At 35.6% G+C, this 20432-nt stretch overlaps 1 protein-coding gene across 2 annotated transcripts; it reads right to left on the minus strand.

Annotated features, from left to right (window-relative positions):
• Window positions 1-1139: 1139 nt before the first annotated feature.
• Window positions 1140-20042, minus strand: LOC132155117 (guanine nucleotide-binding protein G(I)/G(S)/G(O) subunit gamma-12-like). 2 transcript variants are annotated; one of them, XM_059563929.1, is made up of 4 exons: window positions 19812-20042; window positions 19609-19705; window positions 3155-3263; window positions 1140-2286 (listed from the first exon to the last, which is right to left on the minus strand). In XM_059563929.1, exons 2-4 carry the CDS (start codon window positions 19650-19652, stop codon window positions 2161-2163), a joined length of 279 nt encoding a protein of 92 aa, XP_059419912.1. In that variant the 5' UTR covers window positions 19653-19705; window positions 19812-20042; the 3' UTR covers window positions 1140-2160. The 2 variants fall into 2 exon arrangements, with proteins under 2 accessions (XP_059419912.1, XP_059419913.1); XM_059563930.1 differs by lacking the exon at window positions 19609-19705.
• Window positions 20043-20432: the final 390 nt, after the last annotated feature.

Consider the following 20432-nt stretch of genomic DNA (forward strand, 5'->3'; position numbering starts at 1 on the left):
AGAAAACAGCTATTTTAAATAGGCTAGTAAACATATTTCAAAATTTCACTGATTTGCAGTACTTTGGATCAAATAAATGCATGCTTGGTGAACAGAAGTGACTTCTTTAAAAAACATTAACAAGCTTACTGTTCAAAAACTTTTGACTGGTAGTGGATACTATAGGCAACTTTAATTTTTCTCTAATTTCTAGCTTTTAATTGGTTTAGAAATATTTAACTGCTGTACAATAACAAATAATAATGATTTGTTAATATACTACAAACACTTTTTATCACATAATAAGGCAGAATGGTTTCTATACTGTTATAAATGCTATTGCACTGCAATTAGCACTGCATTGTTGATATACTTTATTTATCACCTGCTGGAGATTTTTTTGGAAAAAACAAAACAAAACCGAGAACAACTGTTTTCATACAGCGATAAGCTGGACGCTGTTGCCCATATTAGGAGTTTCCTGTTATGACTTTCTGCGCGAGAGCGTGCTCCGGCTTCGAGTATGAATGAAACACACACTGCAGGAGAGTTTAGCACTCTGTGATGTTCAGTTCGCCTTCTTAGTCCGAATAAAACATCATGTCATGCGCAGACTATCCTGTCTCTTTAAGTTTAAATATATATTTATTCACACCAGCTGCCCGAAAAAGTGCGGGAGACGAATTTCCATGATGATAAAGGTGGGGGGGGGGGGGGCACGTCCCCCGCGTAATCTACGCCCCTGATGCAAGGCAGGTAAACACCAGTCACATGAACGAGACTAGGTACTTAGTCAGAAAAAAAAATGCTTCTCTCTTAAAATATCTGTCATCATTTACTTGCCTTAGTATTATTACAAACCCATATGAATTTATTTCTTCTTTGGAACACAAATAGAGATATTTAGCAAAATGTCCAAGTTGCACTTTAACATAATAATAAAAAGAAAATGAGCTTTTACATATGACAAATTTTGATACACTGATTAAGTACAAACTATTTGACATAGATATGCGATGCACTTAGTTTTACTGTTTCACAATTTTAATAAAATCTTTCTATCAAGGTTCAGTACACGTTATGAAGGCTTGCAAAAATACAGAAATTAGAACAGAAAAAAAAAAAACACCAAAATGAACAAAAGGAAACTAGTTTCTTCACAGAGATACTGAGGTCACAGGAATTTGGTTGTGAATCTCAAATACTGCATAACTTCTCTAAAGTCTCCAAAATAATACAGATGTATGAATGCTTGCCCATTAAAGGTGTGAATGTTTCATGACTGTCCTTTTTGGGAAAAATCCATTAAATTCATAGAAAATATCAAACAACAGTGGTCTTTGTTTTACAAGTGTGCTTGACACAGGAAAAATATATTTAAATCAGAAGGAAAAGGCACTTTAAATCTAAACAAAACAGAAATGTTACCCAGTGTCAACAGATAAAATAAGTGAGCACTACTTTGAACAACCTAAGGCACAAAGGTTTGAAAGTGCAGGGTAATCAGTTCTCTTTTCTCACAAACCACACTAGAAACTTGTCACTAATGGATTTTCACATAGTGGTACTGCCTTTCATCAGAACAAATAGTTATTTGTGTGATGTGAGATTTACTATATTGTTTTGTTTACCCAGCATGCACTTAAACAATGATGATTGCAGAAGTCACATAAAATTAATTATCCAAATCAAAATATGGATCTTTGAATTCCATTTATTTTAGTCAGTCCCTTTGCTATGATATTATTCATGTATATAACACACGTCTACTTATCAGACATTAAGTGAGACTTAATCAAGTAATGTAATTGCAAACATATCATAATATGATGTGCTACTTCCCTGTTTCAAGCACAAAGCGTAACTATCATTTAGTCGAGAAAAAAAAAAAAAAAAGAACTTGAGACAATTTAAACATTTCTAAACAGCTTGATTCATAGGATAATTTCCTGAAATTACTTCAGTTTGGCCCAAACAACCAAAAAAAAAAAGACAAGTGATGCTGGTAAAGATGAGATGCAATGCTAATCATTACAAAAAATAGCAATTAATTAGTACTGATTGAAGTTTATTTACAGTAATAAATACTGTAAGAGCTAAACACAGTTATACTAAGGAGCTAGAGCTGGACTTAAGGCAAAGTTGAGTAGAAGTAATTAAATAATATTAGCGCTTGGTACACTACAATATAATGCAGGGTTTTTTGTCCTTGAAGGGGTTTTCTGAGGCAGGAATGCCCATGAGAAGGGGGTCGTATTTGGCGTGTTCTCCACAGTAACGCATGAGGTCAGCAGAGGCCTTGGATACCTGGATGAGACAAGCCAGAATGTGAAAATGTTTTTGTTTTATTTGTTTTACCCTTTGATGAATGAATGATTCAATCTCAAAGAAACCATTGCGTATGGTTCAAGACAATGATATACACTACTGTTCAATAGTTTGGGGTCATTAAGATGTTTTTAAATGTTTTCAAAATAAAACTCATGCTTATGCTGCACTTATTTTATTAAAAAATACAGTAAAACAGTAAAAATTCAAAATAACAAAATAAATGTATGTGTGTGTGTGTGTGTGTGTGTGTGTATACACACACACACACACACATAAATACATTTTCAGAAGCCATTAGCCATTATGATGCTTCAGAAATCATTTGAATATGCAGTTTTTCGTAGTTAGGAACCAAAAATTTTAATTCTGTCATCATTTTTTTTACACACCCTCTAGTTGTTCCAAACCTTTATGAGTTTCCTTCTTCAGCTGAACATAAAATATGATATTTTTAAGAGCTGCTAAGCACTGACTTCTATAGTGGGGGAAAAAAAATGAAACTGTTTGGTTGAAAATATATCCTTTTGCCTTCAGCAGAAGTAATACATTAATACAGGTTTGAAACAACTTGAAGGTAAGGAAATGATGACTATCAATGATTAAACATGTAAAAGAATGAACAGTTCTGCTGCATAATGTTTTTATGGAAATCATGACATATTTTTTAAGGATAGTTTTAAAAGGACATTAAATTATTTGTTTGCTATTTTGTTATAAATGTAAAAAATACACAATAACGAGAATGGATAAAATGGCTTTTAAAGATCTGTTCACAGTAAATTTAGAGGGTTAATTTACTCATGTAAAAAAAAAGAAATAAAAAAAGGAGGAAAATAAAATTTACCTTTATCCTCTCAATACTGGCCTCGACTCTAAGTTGCTGTACCATCCTCCTAGCATGTGCCAGGTTGTTTGAGCCCACCATTTTAGAGGACATTTTTGAAACCATATAACTGCAAAAACAGAACAAAAAAATTAAATATTAGTCTACAAATATCATGAAACAATCACAACACAACAACATACACGTGCATCACCAGTTTCTCAGCATCAAAGAACAGAACACGTTACTCAGTGGATGAAGATTATGACACTGCATTGACAAATCCAACTTCCAACTTGTCGAATCAACACTCTTACAGTAACACAATGGAATCAGAAGCATCTGCACAATTAAAACATACAGGAATGGACGAACAAGACAAAAGTCTACACAATAAGAGAGTAGCATCCACAATTGGGTCATGATGGCCAAAAAGTTTATTTGTTATAATGCATAACGTTATAAATAAAGTTCCTGTAATGTTTTATTCATTTCCAGGTTCCTGCATTCTCTCAACGTAAAACAACTGGAATACCTCATGAGTACAGTACAATGAGGTAGAAAAACACCATCTATTGTCACTCAAAACATACTTTAACAAAAGACTTCTGGTTAAAGGAAGAGGAAATATTGTAGCATTTTTTCCTCTGGTGGTGTTTTAGGTTACTAGTCCTCAAAGACAAAACATTTTTTTCACATAGGACATGTCCTACTTTACCTGGCTTCAGGAAGTTTGGCAGTGGCATGATTTCACACACTTACAAAACCTGGACCAGTGTTACAGTGCTCTCTATGGGGAAAGGTTACATAATAACAAATGCCCTTCCATAATATCCAGGTGCCAGTCAACAGACAGTCTGCACTACAAAAAATGTCCAGTCTAAGCTATTCAAGTTCAGTTATGCCAAATAATTAAAAAAAGATGCAAGAAAGAAGTGCAACTGCAATTTAACATGCAAATATTACATTTTGAAAGCTGAACATTCTATGAAATGTACACTATAATATAATATAATGGTCAGTGAAACTTATGTTTTTGAAGTCTTGTGTTCACCAAGGCTGCATTTATTTGATCAAAAATATAGTAAAAATGGCCTACTAAACATACTGATTTAGTGAAACATTTATTATTATTATTATTATCAATGCTGAAAACTTTATATTTTTGTGTAAACCAGGGGTAGGCAAGTTCGGTCCTAGAGAGCCGCAGTCCTGCACAGTTCAGCTCCAACCCTGAAAAAAAAAAACCTCACCTGCCTGTACATTAGTAATCCTGAATGGATTGATGAGCTTGTTCAGGTGTGTTTGATTAGGGTTGAAGCTGAACTCTGCAGGTCTGCGGCTCTCTAGGACCGAATTTGCCTACCCCTGATGTAAACCATAATACACTTTCCAGGATTGTGTGATCAGCATTTATTTGAAACAGAATTCTTTTGTAACATTAATGCCTTTACGTTTGATTAAATGTTATGTTGTCATACTGTGAATGCGTGATCAAAAATCCTTGGGCCATTTCCTATTGCTCTTAAGAATCATTAAGGAACATTACTAAATTTATTATGCCATCTAAATAAAACAATGGAATCTTTAGGCTAAATATAGCAATAGAAGATACAGTGTGCAGAAGATAATACAAGTGAATTGAATTTTACAACCACGTCAGATTTTTTTTAAAGATAGGAAGACAGTCTTTAAAGATTGAGTGTACAGTCGTGGCCAAAAGTTTTGAGAATTACATAAATATTGGAAATTGGAAAACTTACTGCTTAAGTTTTTATAATAGCAATTTGCATATACTCAATGTTATGAAGAGTGATCAGATGAATTGCATAGTCCTTCTTTGCCATGAAAATTAACTTAATCCCAAAAAAACCTTTCCACTGCATTTCATTGCTGTCATTAAAGGACCTGCTGAGATCATTTCAGTAATCGTCTTGTTAACTCAGGTGAGAATGTTGACGAGCACAAGGCTGGAGATCATTATGTCAGGCTGATTGGGTTAGAATGGCAGACTTGACATGTTAAAAGGAGGGTGATGCTTGAAATTATTGTTCTTCCATTGTTAACCATGGTGACCTGCAAAGAAACGCGTGCAGCCATAATTGCGTTGCATAAAAATGGCTTCACAGGCAAGGATATTGTGGCTACTAAGACTGCACCTAAATCAACAATTTATAGGTTTATCAAGAACATCAAGGAAAGAGGTTCAAATCTTGTAAAGGCGGCTTCAGGGCATCCAAGAAAGTCCAGCAAGCGCCAGGATCGTCTCCTAAAGAGGATTCAGCTGCGGGATCGGAGTGCCACCAGTGCAGAGCTTGCTCAGGAATGGCAGCAGGCAGGTGTGAGCGCATCTGAACGCACAGTGAGGCCAAGACTTTTGGAAGATGGCCTGGTGTCAAGAAGGGCAGCAAAGAAGCCACTTCTCTCCAAAAAAAACATCAGGGACAGATTGATCTTCTGCAGAAAGTATAGTGAATGGACTGCTGAGGACTGGGGCAAAGTCATATTCTCCGATGGAGCCCCTTTCCGATTGTTTGGGGCATCTGGAAAAAGGCTTGTCCGGAGAAGAAAAGGTGAGCGCTACCATCAGTCCTGTGTCATGCCAACAGTAAAGCATCCTGACACCATTCATGTGTGGGGTTGCTTCTCATCCAAGGGAGTGGGCTCACTCACGATTCTGCCCAAAAACACAGCCATGAATAAAGAATGGTACCAAAACACCCTCCAACAGCAACTTCTTCCAACAATCCAACAAAAGTTTGGTGAAGAACAATGCATTTTCCAGCACGATGGAGCACCGTGCCATAAGGCAAAAGTTATAACTAAGTGGCTCGGGGACCAGAATGTTGAAATTTTGGGTCCATGGCCTGGAAACTCCCCAGATCTTAATCCCATTGAGAACTTGTGGTCAATCCTCAAGAGGCGGGTGGACAAACAAAAACCCACTAATTCTGACAAACTCCAAGAAGTGATTTTGAAAGAATGGGTTGCTATCAGTCAGGATTTGGCCCAGAAGTTGATTGAGAGCATGCCCAGTCGAATTGCAGAGGTCCTGAAAAAGAAGGGCCAACACTGCAAATACTGACTCTTTGCATAAATGTCATGTAATTGTTGATAAAAGCCTTTGAAACGTATGAAGTGCTTGTAATTATACTTCAGTACATCACAGAAACAACTGAAACAAAGATCTAAAAGCAGTTTAGCAGCAAACTTTTTGAAAACTAATACTTAACTACTAAGTAATTCTCAAAACTTTTGGCCACAACTGTACTGTGTATCTATACCTCAATCAAAGAAAATATGCTGATGACTTTATGATACTGATACTGCATACTGATGTGTGTAGAGGTGTAACTGTCTCAGTTAACCATGAGGTCACCAACTGCTGCCCACTAGACACGTTCATTCAGCAGATGTTATCAGTTCTAGCCATTCGCTACATGATCTCAAAGTGACACCAGCACTCCCTGATCAACCAGCTGTAGTAATGCAATTTATTCTCAATCAGCATGCACTACTGTGACTACTCAGCACATTTGGACTTGCATCACCTAAAGGCAGCAAAAGAATAGTGTAAACGTTTTCATTTTAAGCAAGGTACTGAGCATTAAAGGTGTGGTGTTAGGAAGAAAAGACAAATTGCAGTTAATATGCAAAAAGTCTAAGAAAGTCAAGAATACTAATTAGTAGAGATTTAGGGCAATACTTCTCAACTAGGAGGTTTTTATTAGATGTATTAGAGGAACAGTTCAACCCAAAAACTTTATGAAAGTTTATTCACTCTCAGGCCATCCAAGATGTAAATGATTTTGTTTCTTCATCTGAACAGTTTTGGAGGAATTTAGGATCCTCTGCAATGAATGGGTGCCGTCAGAATGAAAAGGCAGAAAGCTGCATGTTTGTAAGAAACAAATCAATCATTAAGAATGTTTTGTCCTCTATCCATAATATTGCTTTCTCCAGTGAAAAACACATCTTGTCTTACTGAGGAGAGAAATATGCACAGATATTTTCAAAAATGTTGTAAAATGTTTTGGTGGATTATGAGAGGACAACAGGGGATGGATTTTTAAAATCACCTTGATGGATTTGTGTCTTGAGGAGAAAAAAAGCATGCACTTTTTGCTTCACAAGACAACTGATGAAGTGGATTATTGTGATGTTTTATTAGCTGTTTGAACTCCCATTCTGATGACACCCATCACACTATGAAATGATCATCTTGTGATGAATGGGCTACCAGGCTGATAAACGGCCTAATATCTGATAAACATCTCTCTTTCTCCAGGATGTTTTAACGACTTAACGGCAGTCCGTTAAGCCCCAGGGTCCCGTTCTATAGAAACCACTCTCAAAGACACTTCACATCTGACAGTGCATGCTACTCTCTGACAAACAGGGGTATTACCCAACATAAGTAAGGCTAGACCAGGAATAGGCAACGTTGGTCCTGGAGTGCTGCTGTCTTTCAGAGTTTATCTCCAACCTTGAACAAATACCAGTTGCCTGTAGCCTTTTGGTGCATTCCAAATGGGATATATCGCCCTTCGAATGGCACTGAAACAATCATGGCCACCATAATTAAGGGTCGTTCCAAACCGAAGTGCTCAAAACTGGCCACTTCAAAGGGTCCTTCGGAATGAAAGATTTCAAAGGGTACACTTCGGACTCCCATGATTCTTTGCGCAGATTCTTTGCATGATGACGACGCCTCCATTTGGGCACTTGATTATGTGACACAGAAGGGCATTTCAAGAAATAGTTGTTCGGTCTCCTACACCCTTCAAAGCTCTCACTCTGGAGGGTAAACCCTTTGAAGGGATTAGGGCATAGGGATGTCCCCTTCCGAATGGAACCTTAAAGTAAGTAAGTAATCCTAAATCCTAAAAACATCGATTAGCTTGATCAGGTGTTTGATTTGGGTGGGAGCTAAACTTTGCAGGACAACAGCACTCCAGGAACTATTCCTGGCCTAGATATTTTTATCATGAAAAGGATGTGTCAACAGCTATCAAAACTACATGGCATAAGTATTCCACTGAATGAATGTGTACTCATATCTAATAAGCATGCAGTCCAGCAGAATTCAGTATGTCCAGAATGAGACCGCGTTGTGCAGATAAACTTTGCCCAAGCCTTAATATTCTACGCAATCCTCCCTTCATTTTAATTGGCCATTTTAAATGCTTCAAGTGAATTTAGGCATCACAACTTTATAATATACAGTCTGAAAAATGGATAATTATTTTGAGATTGACTAATGCTAAGTATTATATTTAAATATTGCATTATATTTTTGAAATAGCAAGTAAATATCTAATTTTGACTGAAATCATTAGATTAAAAAAAATTATATTACTGATATGATACCTATTTATTGTTCTTTCCTAGTTTACACAAAAAAGTTATTTCCACCATATTCAAGCAAAGGATTTCTGCAAACTAATTAGGAATTTTATGAAAGTCTTAAATCATTAAAAGCACTGTAGCACAATGAGGCCAGTTTGCTTTAGTATTTAACAACTGTAATCTGATTTGCAACCAGCAGGTTGAGGTATAAATGTGACAATGACATCATGCACTTGCCCAAGCATCATGCAGTATTAGTGGCCAAGTCAAAAATAACCACTGTGCAGTGACTTCCAGCAGATGGGAATATGTGAACTAGTCCACAAAAACGAGTCAATCCACACTGAACAACACAGGACCAAGGCTACAATAATGGACCATTATCAGTCAACGCCTGGGGCCTAAACAAAAAGCAGCTCTTGGAGATAATGTCTCAAGTAAGTCAGCATGTGTGCAACCGGATAACCAAGAGCTGTGTGTCGAGGTTTCACCCCTTAGAAAATGAATAACTCTGTCATGAGGGGATGAACCTGTGATAAGTCAGGCAACCCTGGAAAAATTCTAGGACTGGGAACAATCTACAGTGAAAGAATTGTATTTTTGCTCTTTGTTGTGGTTTAAGAGGGTATTAGAGAGAAAAAGAGTGAGAGAGAGGATGCAGCTGTGAAAGGGAGGTTGTGCATATATCTGTGGGCAACATGCCAGATATGCTGGTGCAACAGAGGTGCAATAAAACTCCTGTCCATTGTGTTATCTGCCTGTCACTCTCCTCTTAATGCCCCCATTCATCTCAGCAGCTGAGAAACGCACAACTATTCAACCTCAAACAACAAATTCACCCCAGCAGAGCTCTGCAATTAGGCTACGACCCTAAAACAAAGCAGAGGTTATGAAGCCCCAGTCACTAGCAGCTCCACTCTGTATGAGTACATCAGATTATATATCGCTATCCGAGGCCAAAGGTCTGCACTTGGCTCCTCCTAGTTAATATGCTGGATGGCTCAATAACAGTGAAAACACAGTAATGTCACACAGCAGTGACTGGGTTTGGGCTTTTACAGGGAGGGTCTTTGTGTTGAGGGGCTCCACTACGGGAAAAGTGAGACAAGAAAACAAGCAAATGTAGAATGAAAGAATAACTTGCTGTGAGTTTATAGAAAATGAGTAATCCTTAAAAGAGATCACCCAAAAAAGTCCTCGTATGCACCTTCAGGTCGTTCCAAGCCTGTATGACTTTCTAGTTTTTTTTTGTTTTTTTTTTCTCCCAGTTTAGTTTGTACCTTAATGTCTTCTTTTGGGTTTCACAGAAGAAATAAAGTCATATAGGTTTGGAACAACATGAAGGTGAGTAAATATTGCAAGAATTGTTTTTGATACACTGATACAAGCTGCAAATAGATGCTTACATTTTCGGACCACCATGTTGGGTAGGCTGTTGTAGTTAGTTGCCCAGGTGTTGGTCTGCAGTTGCTAAGTTATTTTGTAGTGAGTTGCTACTGTATGCAGTTGCAAGGTTTTTTATTTTTTTTGTAGCAAAGTAGTTGTTTGCCTCTCCCAAATTTTTATGATATTTCAGTCATTTAGATATTGCTCCATTCCAGAATTCCATTCTAACAAATATGACTAGACAGTCCTAAAATTATACATTTAGCAGCTAAAAGTCTCACTTTTATTTTTTTAAGAATATTTATGCTCGTTCGAAAAAATAAATGTGAAACTGTGTTCATAATGGTTTCAAAAGGTCATCCAAGTGCCAGTTTACTCCCATACAAGTTTGCTTTACAACTGATTAAATTTAAAATTAAATAAAAAAATTTAAAATGTATGCATTTAGCAGACGCTTTTATCCAAAGCAACATACAGTGCATTCAGGATATCGAATTTTACCTATCATGTGTTCCCTGTTCCCGGGGAATCTAACCCCCAACCTTGCGCTTGATAGCGCAATTTTCTACCAATTGAGCTACAGGAACACTATTAACATGATTAATAAACATTACAATCAGGCGGCGCTTTGCTAAACAATTATAGTTTTTCTGAAATAGTATTTATGAAAACATTTATTACAACAAATCTCTGATGAATATGAATCTTCAGGTTCTTCAATCAGTTCTTCAATCTTCAAGAAAGAGTTCCCAGTTCATTTAAATTCAGACATAACTGAAAAAAAAAAACGGTTCAGTTAAGAAGCCAGTTGTTAACTCAGTAACAGCTTTGAAGGTGTAAAGTATTTGAGTAAATGTAATTCATTATTGTACTGAAGTATCTTTTTGGATACTCTGTAGTTTTACAGAGTATCAAAGATATTACCAACTTTATTCTCTACTTTTTTTTTTTAAATTAATATCTGTACTCTTGACTCCACTACATTTGTAATGAGTTTTGCTATCACACATTGCATTTTGCATGGCACCTAGGTTTTCTACAGCAGTTTATTTCTGCTACAAAATAAGTGATATCGCCAACCAAGTACTATATCTTGTGCATTTTGCCTTTACTCCTCCAAATTTGTCACAAAGACTACTTTACATGATTGTGAGTTTCTTAGCACGTAGTTATGAATCACGGGTTTTTTACTGTACATATATGAGATGAGGACATTATTGCAGCAGGCAATGAGGCAGAAACCAGCACATCCTGTGCAAGAAAGCTTTGACTTAATTTTACTTTATTTTATTTATCCATTATACTAAAGAGAACTTTAAAGAACGATAAAAGCTATCGATTGTTGTGTGGCTTTTTTGTTGTTGCAGTTTTGGTTTTACAAAATAAATAATTGTTCCCCTCACATATCAACTTTTCCTAGTTTTTCACTGATATGTCTCTTTGATTCGTGCATCTTTTGTTTGACCTCATAATCCTTTAACTGAAAGTACCCCGCTTTGCCAGTTATTGAGATCAAAGATAAAGCAGTTGCAGACCAGCAGCATATATTATTCAATTTAAATTATAATAAAAATTGAGCAAGTTTAAAACTGGCTTGTGAATCATTTTGACAGACTTATTAAAATAAACTGGTTCACAAGTGTAATTCATTTACAAATTGGAGATGACAACTTGTGTTGTTTTCAATGTAGTAGCATTCAGAATAAAATGGAGCACACCCAGACATAACGCCACCTCATAAGATGATATCTGACTAAACTATATGTTAATGCACACACATTTTTCTCAACTACCACCAATGGAATTTAAACATGATTGGTTTATCATTTTAATCACAGGCTGGAGTGTTTCTCTGGTCTCTCCTTCAGTGTAAGCACACAGGATTTTCTGCACATCTGAAGCATTATTATTATCTGAAGCATTATTTTGCTGGATGAGTTACAAGTTTAATATTTTGGTTTAGGGTTTGTTCCAGTCCCATCAAGCACCATTAATGAGTAATGCTCCAGCGACAACAGTGTTCTCCCGACTCTACAGATGGCTGAGTGGCATAGTTTCCAGGACAGGGTTGTGTATGAAATGCAAATGTTTTCATGAAAAATGAGAACAAGACAACGCATGGGAATGAAGAGGAACATCAATATACTGTGCAAGATAAAGTGTCTTACGAAAAATGAAACAAGCTAAGTCTTAAAATGAGAAACAAAAAAAGGAGTCTGACAAGCAAGATATGTTTTGCATATATTTGCATTAACCATTCATATTCAGAGAAGTTTATGTGAACCTGTAGCAATGAGCACACTAACATTCACATTTGTACAGAAATCTGATGATAATAAATTAGAAATAAAAAATCTCTATGCCTCGAATGACTCTCAAAAAAACAAACAATGAATGCTTTGGTTTAAAAGAAACCCTGTCAATCCAGCCTCCATTCACAAACTGGAAAGAATTGCAGACATTAACGCCTCCAGATTTTCTGAATGCCACATGAACTGATGTATCATCATGGGATCAAAGATCCTTTTCACATGATCTGCACATGATAACACCCATATTTTATATTGGTCAACCGTCTCCACAGCATTGAGGATTTTCACTAATGTAATAAAGCCTACAGGAGATTGTGAAAGTTTTGGTCATAGAGCCACCTATAATATGGGGAAAAACCACTTTGTGACAGGATCTCATAAACACCATTGTTCTGCATCACTAAAAAGTGGCAATTCAACACACACACACACACATAAATATATATATATTTTTTATTTATTTGCAAAGTAAACATATTACAAACCCCACCCCCAGAAATACTATAGACTAAAACTAGATGTGTACATTTTATGGAATTTATGGTGTTTGTATGTGCAAAACTCGTAATACTAAAGTGTTGCTACGCAGTTTCTAAGGTGTTTTTCAGTATGTTGCTGTGTGGTTGAAAAGGTGTTCTGAATGGTTGTTTAGGGACCCAAGTGAAGTATTATGTTGCAATATGGATATATAAATGAGCAATTACTTGAAATTAAGTTGCAATTGCAAAACAAAGTTACAATCACCTGTTTTTTGTTTGTTTGTTTTTAGGTGCCAAAAGCTCTTGCAGAGATTGTTTAATACATTAACACTAAGGGTACTGCCACATCAGTGATATTACTGTGAAACTTTGTAGGCAAAATTTTACAGGGCCCAATAAACCTCATGTAAAATCTGTGGAGCGACATATTTTTCCCTCATGCAAAATTCCAGAACTCATTGAATTATAAATGACTTTCGCCTGTGAAAATAAAAAATATAAGCTATACTTATAGCGATGCTTGCCTCATTAACCACAAGCATGGCACTAGTAATGCTGTGATCTTACAGATGCATTTCCAAAACTGTACAAGTTTCATTATTTCTAAACATATATAACCATATAACACACAATCAAGATCGGTGTATGATATTTGTACACTGACTGGCTGGAGAGGAGACACAGCAGGCACATAACACCTTAAAGAGAGTATTCACAAAATCATAAGCATTTCATGGAAGTTATTCTGAACCAGACAGGAGCTCAGAACATCATGACACAAACTGTTCCAGATGAATAGTTTAGTCCACAATGAACTTGACCTGACTGGCAAAACACAGTACTTGAAAAAAGGTAATGTCAGCTATCTGTGCCTTGTTTCTTTAGAATTTATTAAAAATAAATAAATACAAATTTGACCTTGACATGATTTGAACGTGAAATCTTCTGATCTGGTGTCAGACATGCTACCGTTGCGTCACAAGGTCACAATAATTTTGTGCCAGATAGAGAGAGAAAGAAAGTGACCCAAAACACACTTTAGTTACATGTGAGTAGAGTAAGTCACGGACAAATGCACATAGAGCATGTGACTGGGGAAGGAGAAAAATACAAAGAATGAGACTTCAGAGAAAGCACATTTATACAGAGTGAAGGGAAAAAGAAAGCACGGACAAGAATGACAAGCATGACAAGAAAACAATCAACAGCATATGGCAGGCTTTCTTTTGGAAACCCCATAGAGAAAATTGGTTTAAATTTGTTATGTTCAATTACCAATGAGAGTTATCTTGCAGTTTGCTAGAGGTATAAAGGGCAAAAGCCCCACAACTTCTTTTAACCACTGAATTAAAAACATTTCCTGAACTAGCCTATATGTTTTCATTTTAAATGTCTTCATCACAATAGTCAAATTCCAGTCAGACTGACTCAGAAGAGACATTCATTCAAGAATTAGACTTAAATCAATGTAGTGTTTGTGTCTGATTCAAAAAGAACCAACTCATAAGTGTCAATCATTCTTGAATCGGACACTTGTTCACATTGTACACTTGTTTTTGCATATAGCCTGTGAGTACAATTCAATAAAAAATGTTTCTTGCCATTGTGCATGACATGACACACTTGGTGAAAACAGGACATATTTGATGTTCAATATGCAGCATTGTGAAGGAGTATTATGCACCACTGAGATCACAGAAAACAGGAATACCAAATATGGGAGAAAAAAACACTTTGAGAACTTTTTTTTTTAAATCTTCAGACATGGTGTCTGTCCAACATTATAATAATAAATAAAAAAACATGGCACTCCCAGGAAACAAAAAACAAAAAAAATTAAATAAATACTATTTTTGTGAATAACACGCTCTCTTTTCATCATTGATCCTGGTTGATCAAATTACTTTGAATCTAAAATTAAGACAAGCTTCATTTTTTAACATTAACTCCAGTTGGGGCTATTGGGCTCAAAAAGATAAAGTACGATTGTTGTATGAACATAGAGAGCACTTGTATAGCCTCATGCCACCTGCACACTTCATTCTTTAAGAGAAGAACTGTGGGAAAAAAAAACACTTTGGGGCCCTACGGCCACCCTGAGAATGAGCTTCTCCCACATGGAACCTCTCTAACAAAACTCCCTTCACAAGTCCCCCAAAAGCCAACCTCAGGTCTTTGAGGAAGCTTCCCAAACTTCTCATAATCGCTGCTTTGTTCCCCCTGACAATGAACTTCCCCTTGGACTCTCACAGAGCTTTGTTTCCTCAACACACAGTGTCTCAACCACCTGAGGCTGCTCATTGCAACATACACTATCTCAGTTTACAGCAATTGACACCTCGCTGGATCAATAACTTCCATTCATTTAGTTGCCTCGTGGAAGCCATTTCCCTGAATCTTGCCCATCTTTACTCTCAGGGAGAAGCCATGCTCTCACTACTTTCCCATCAGGAAGGTAGTTTTGGCAAATTCCTATTCCTAAAGAAGTTGTCCAAATAAGAATAGGTAGCTGTGTGTTTGATTCCCCGAGGAAACACATACTGGCAAAATATTAACTTTTAATGCATTGCATTTTATTTTAGGGGGAAAAGCATCTGGCAAATGCATAGAGTCAAATACTGAAAGGTCATGGCAAACTATGTTGATAAGCTAAAAACATTTACAGTATAAACAGTTTTCAAACAGCCCCTTGTATTTAGCGAATCAAAACATACAGTGCATTGGGTTCAACACTTGTTTCTTTATGTGTGTACATATTTACATAAATATTATTGAAAGCTCAATTGCATTTCTTAAATAAAAAAGTACTAATTAATGGAACCATTAAGGAAGCAGTATCATAAAGAGGAATCGGAACTGGAATCATTAAGTTCTTTATGATTCCTAGACAGGAAAGACATGACTTAATGTCAGCACTTTCTTATTACTCCAACAAACAATTGGGAAATACATAACTCATGCAATCTGCCATTAAATTATTTAATTGTAATAAAAGTAGTGACAACATTTATAAACACATATTATAAAGACAAATTGTGTCCCTACCAAATAAAGCAGCACATCAAAAAGTATGGGGACAGGTTATAGAGTAACAAAACCGTAATCTTGTGTTGACTTGCATTTATGGTAATGTCGTGCCCCATTGATTAGTGAAAAAGACTTCTAAGGTGAATTTTAGAATATTTCCTAACAGTTGTAGTTAATGAAAAGATAATGTATCTCAGATTTACATAGCATTAATCACTCTTAATGTTGATGTCAGATAGCAAGGAAATGTAAAATTTGTCCAGCTGGTCTTGGTCAAGCTAAAAGGGGGACGTATCATTTTGACCATCTGTCAGTGTTAATGGATGTTTATGCTGTGTCTCACACATAATTTTGCCGCTGTCGCCTCTGGCTTGCTTAGTTTGGGGTCACTTCATCTACAGCGATATCGTTGACTTGATTGCAAATAAATACACAGACATTATTTAAACTGAACAGAGATGGCATCACTGAATTCAATGATGAACTGCCTTTATCTGTCATTATCGACACACTGTTTTCCTAATGAATGTTGTTCAGTTGCTTTGATGCAATGTAATTTGTTTAAAGACATCCCTATATAAATAAAGGTGACTTGACTCTCACCATGGGCCTGACCCCAACCAAACTTTAAAAATGGAAAATCGTGTCAAAAGGCAGGATTTTTTTCTTCTTCTTTCTTTCCTTTTTCTTATTTTTGTTTCTGTCACAAAAACAAATTATTTGTATGTGTAAGCTTACCTGGCAATAAAGCTCATTCTGATTTGGATTTTTTTTCTCATCTATGGCCTAATTGGATTTCATCCACAAACTTAAAAGCATAGAATCAAATTTGAGTCATGTATGCCATCATTTGGAGATAAATGGTAGTGCAGGGATTTAGGTGCCAAAACAACATCTTTGTGGTCACAGGCCAGCATTACAACATAAAAATCACTACCAGATACATATTACCATTAGAAGGCATCCTAGCATGCAGAATTTGAATTTAGCTACAGCTGACACATAATCAGACATTTTTTATGTTAACAGTACAAATATTCCAATATTCTACATAAAAAACACTTAGTAATACCTAATAATTACTGTTAAAAAAGAATTACTTACATAATACTAATAAATCTTATAATTATTGAAATCAATTATATAACATTACATAAAAATATATAAAACAATATATATATATATATATATATATATATATATATATATATATATATATATACATACATATACAAATACGATGGAGAATAAATTGCTACTACTAACTAGTATAATGTAGAATAAATTACTATAACAATACTAACAAAACAACTTACCAGACAACAATAAATAATATTACATAAAATAGTTTTAGATGAAGTACAGCATGTCACACTACAGGTCACAGTTGTCATCAATGAGGCATAGAATAAGCCTTGCTCAAAATGTGTGATAAAATACAGCTGAATAAATACTATGGCTTTATACTAAACTGAACTTTCATGCACATTCTGCAGATTTTATTATCAGCTCCTTATTCACAGACTAATTCAAACTGTTATGGATGGTATTTGAGGTTGTCATAAACATGCCTAACAGTGGAAGCGTATGATGATTTTGACAATAAATCCATTCATCAGATTGGGACGGAGGTGAATGGCTGGCAGACATTAAGTGGAATCCGCTAATTTTTTAAAAACCTCATGGCCATCATTTCACCCATCATGCATTGTATATCATAATTACTGCAATAACGTGTAACTAAAATGGTTAACTGAGCAGGTCAAGAAAAAAACCAATGAGAAACATGAAGAAATCGTTTTAGATGCTTGGATAACAGTTTTTACATTTGACATCAGAACTAGGAAACCATTGACTAAAATGGCACATGATCTTGTAATTCTTGCATAACTTTAATCTTCCAAAATACAGTCTTTTCATTTAGTGTAGTTCTGAAGTCATGCTCTCAGCAGCTTTATAAATCTTTAAAAGAAAGATAAAATGTTTTTAAAGGTATCAGAGGATGAAAATGACTGCACGTGCCTGATCTTGACAAAGACATTTTTCTGTGAAATCACAGGAGTGAGAATACAGTTTATGAGTTATTCAAACTCACATTGCCTATGGATGGGCTAGTGTGAGTATTATTTATACATTATCAATATTTTATATTAGTTTTAATTTTGATATTTAAATTTTAGTTTTTTAACTTTAAGGGCTTTTTCATTATCTCTAGCTTTAAGTGAGAGTGGTGCTGACATATATATGATGGTGCGATACAACAAATCGTAATGTGGCTTCTGAGGAAACCAAAATGGTGCAACACTTAGTTTCACAATCAAATTGACAAAGGGTAAACTACTGCAACAAGTACGAACATTGGCTAAATGCACTGTACAGCATAACCAAAAACTAAATAGAAGAAAACTAAACTAAGGAGAAACTGCACATAGTTTTCATAGTAAGCAGTGAAATTACATTTCGTTGAGTAAGAGGAAAACACCAATGTTTGCAGGTTTTGAAAGTCTAATATGTCATATTGCAGCCAGATATTTAACAGCTTGTGGGTGGGTGGGGGGGGGCAGTTAACTTTTGTTTTTGTCATTTTGGATGACTAAAAGAAAGAAAAAAAGCTTTACTTGTTACTTGCATTAATGGGATCCTGCATTACAAAAAAAAAATATATATATATATTTTCTTTGTTTAACTGCATGTTTTGTGACCATTAAAAAACGTCTGAGATTCATGATTTCCTTAAACTCTCAGGGGTACATCAAATAAATATATTAGTTGAAAGTGGTTTGGCTGACAAAAAAAAAGTTTGTAAATCCCTGCATTACACATAAATAAAGAATAATGTGAATTTGTGCATGTTAATATGTTTGAAAGACAAGAACCTTCCAAATACATAGTAATACATGATTAAATAACACACTGAATGACAATTCAAATAAAAACTGTATTTATCAGTAAGAAAGAAAACTGAGAAAACACTGCTATAATGACTGGTTTTGGTGTGAATGTCCACACAACTGGAAGACTTTCTAAATGTACTGTATGTAAACTTTGATATTTTCATCACAAACACATTCTATAGCTCCAAAAGAATTGGAATATAGCACTTGAGTCATATGGTCTGCTATGGTGTTTTCCCTCTTTTTGACAATTTTTGGAGCTTGAAAGACACATAATATGGCAGGGAGGAAAAATTAATCTGTTTTGGGGTAAAGTATCCATTTAAACAGAAATCTAATTATTTAAACTGTATTACTTAAATTTATGGGAGATCATGGACATTCTCAGGGCCATGTGTCATCTTTCAAAGCAGATCAGACAAGATTCCTACACATGAAGATCTCATACACATGAAGACAACATGGATGTGGCTACCAAGCCGATAACATCAGATTGTTTTGTTGCCCATAAAACAAATACTTGGGAGGACGGCCCTTGAACAGAGTTTGATGAAAGAGAAATGAAGGGCTCCTCAATGGGCTCACATGCAAACTAATGAGTGTGGATCATTAACAGTGTAGTCATGCATGCAAGACCCTTCAGAGGGGCAAAGCTAGGCGTTTAAAACATTATAAACAAATCTGGACTGTATAGCCCATATTTAATGTGTCCATACTTAAGGTACTGACTACAGAAGGAAATTCATTCGTCTTGTCTCTACTTGTATAGTTTGATCTGAGGCAATCTCACAGAAGCTGAGAAAGACTTAAATGATATGTGGTACATGTTTATTGTATTTTCATCTTAAAACAACCCTACCAGAGTCATTTTGGCCTACTAATATTCAGAAGTACAGGAATTTCCCTCGCATACCAAAGGGTGTATGATAGATAGGCATTCACCTTAACTTTAACTTTACCTTTGTAGTTCATGGGTTAGATTTAAGGCCACCTACTGATTTACAGTTTAATATTTCACATTCACTAACCTGTTGACTCGTGAAAGTTTGTAATCCGGTTTACAACTTGACATAAACTATAAAAGGTTACAAGGCAAAAGCTTTAACTCTTCGACATAAAATGTACCTAGGCCACAAAAAGAAGCAGTACAGTTGCCACATATTGTGTTATTTGTAAAATACAAATAAATTCGAACCGTAAAACTCATTCGCCGTCGACAGAACACTCTTACCTTTAAAACAATCTCTGAAGTGTGATCTCCTGATAAATCAGTTTAGAAACGGAAAATACGCCCCAGAATTGGTTTTACGTGTAGCCTACTTCATAAGGTCCGTGAGTACAAATGTCTGAAAAAATTATCTAAATACTATTTTAAAGTTAATTGCATTCTTTGTTACTATTGTAACGTATTCGTGTTTCTTTGTGAATGACACCGTTTGTAACACTTCCACCTACGCTGACCAATCACAGTCCGCGCGAGACATGACGTCACCGTCGACCTTTCGAAGCATTCGAACTGTAGGGAGAGACATCTCTGCATCTTCTAATAATAAAGCTATATGGACTGTTCGAATTTGCTCTGCTTTTGGACTGTTTGTGTGATTATTTGTATGCAATATAACGGCCTTATAATAAGACTATTTTATTTATTTATTATTATTAATTATATTAATTTGTTGGTTGATGTGACTTCTGTTACTGAAATTGTTGTTTATATTACGTGTTGTATGGATTTTCTCTGTATGTTCTAGTTTTCAGCAAAAAAAAAAAAAACCTAGAGGGAGACGCCGCTGATTGTTTTCTGTCTCTTTCCCTCCGAATGCTGTTCAATTCGGGCGCCTCTTTCTGTGAT

Source organism: Carassius carassius, chromosome 12 (genome assembly GCF_963082965.1).
Source record: "Carassius carassius chromosome 12, fCarCar2.1, whole genome shotgun sequence".
NCBI lineage: Eukaryota > Metazoa > Chordata > Actinopteri > Cypriniformes > Cyprinidae > Carassius > Carassius carassius.

Bases quoted from the DNA above. Each gene is read 5' to 3' on its own strand.
- LOC132155117 (XM_059563929.1), bottom strand. From the start codon at position 19,652: ATGTCAAGTTGTAAACCGGATTACAAACTTTCACGAGTCAACAG. The intron at 3,264-19,608 runs GTTAGTGAATGT...CTGTTTTTGCAG, and splicing joins AAACTTTCACGAGTCAACAG to TTATATGGTTTCAAAAATGT. The intron at 2,287-3,154 runs GTAAATTTTATT...TGTCTCATCCAG, and splicing joins CCAGTATTGAGAGGATAAAG to GTATCCAAGGCCTCTGCTGA.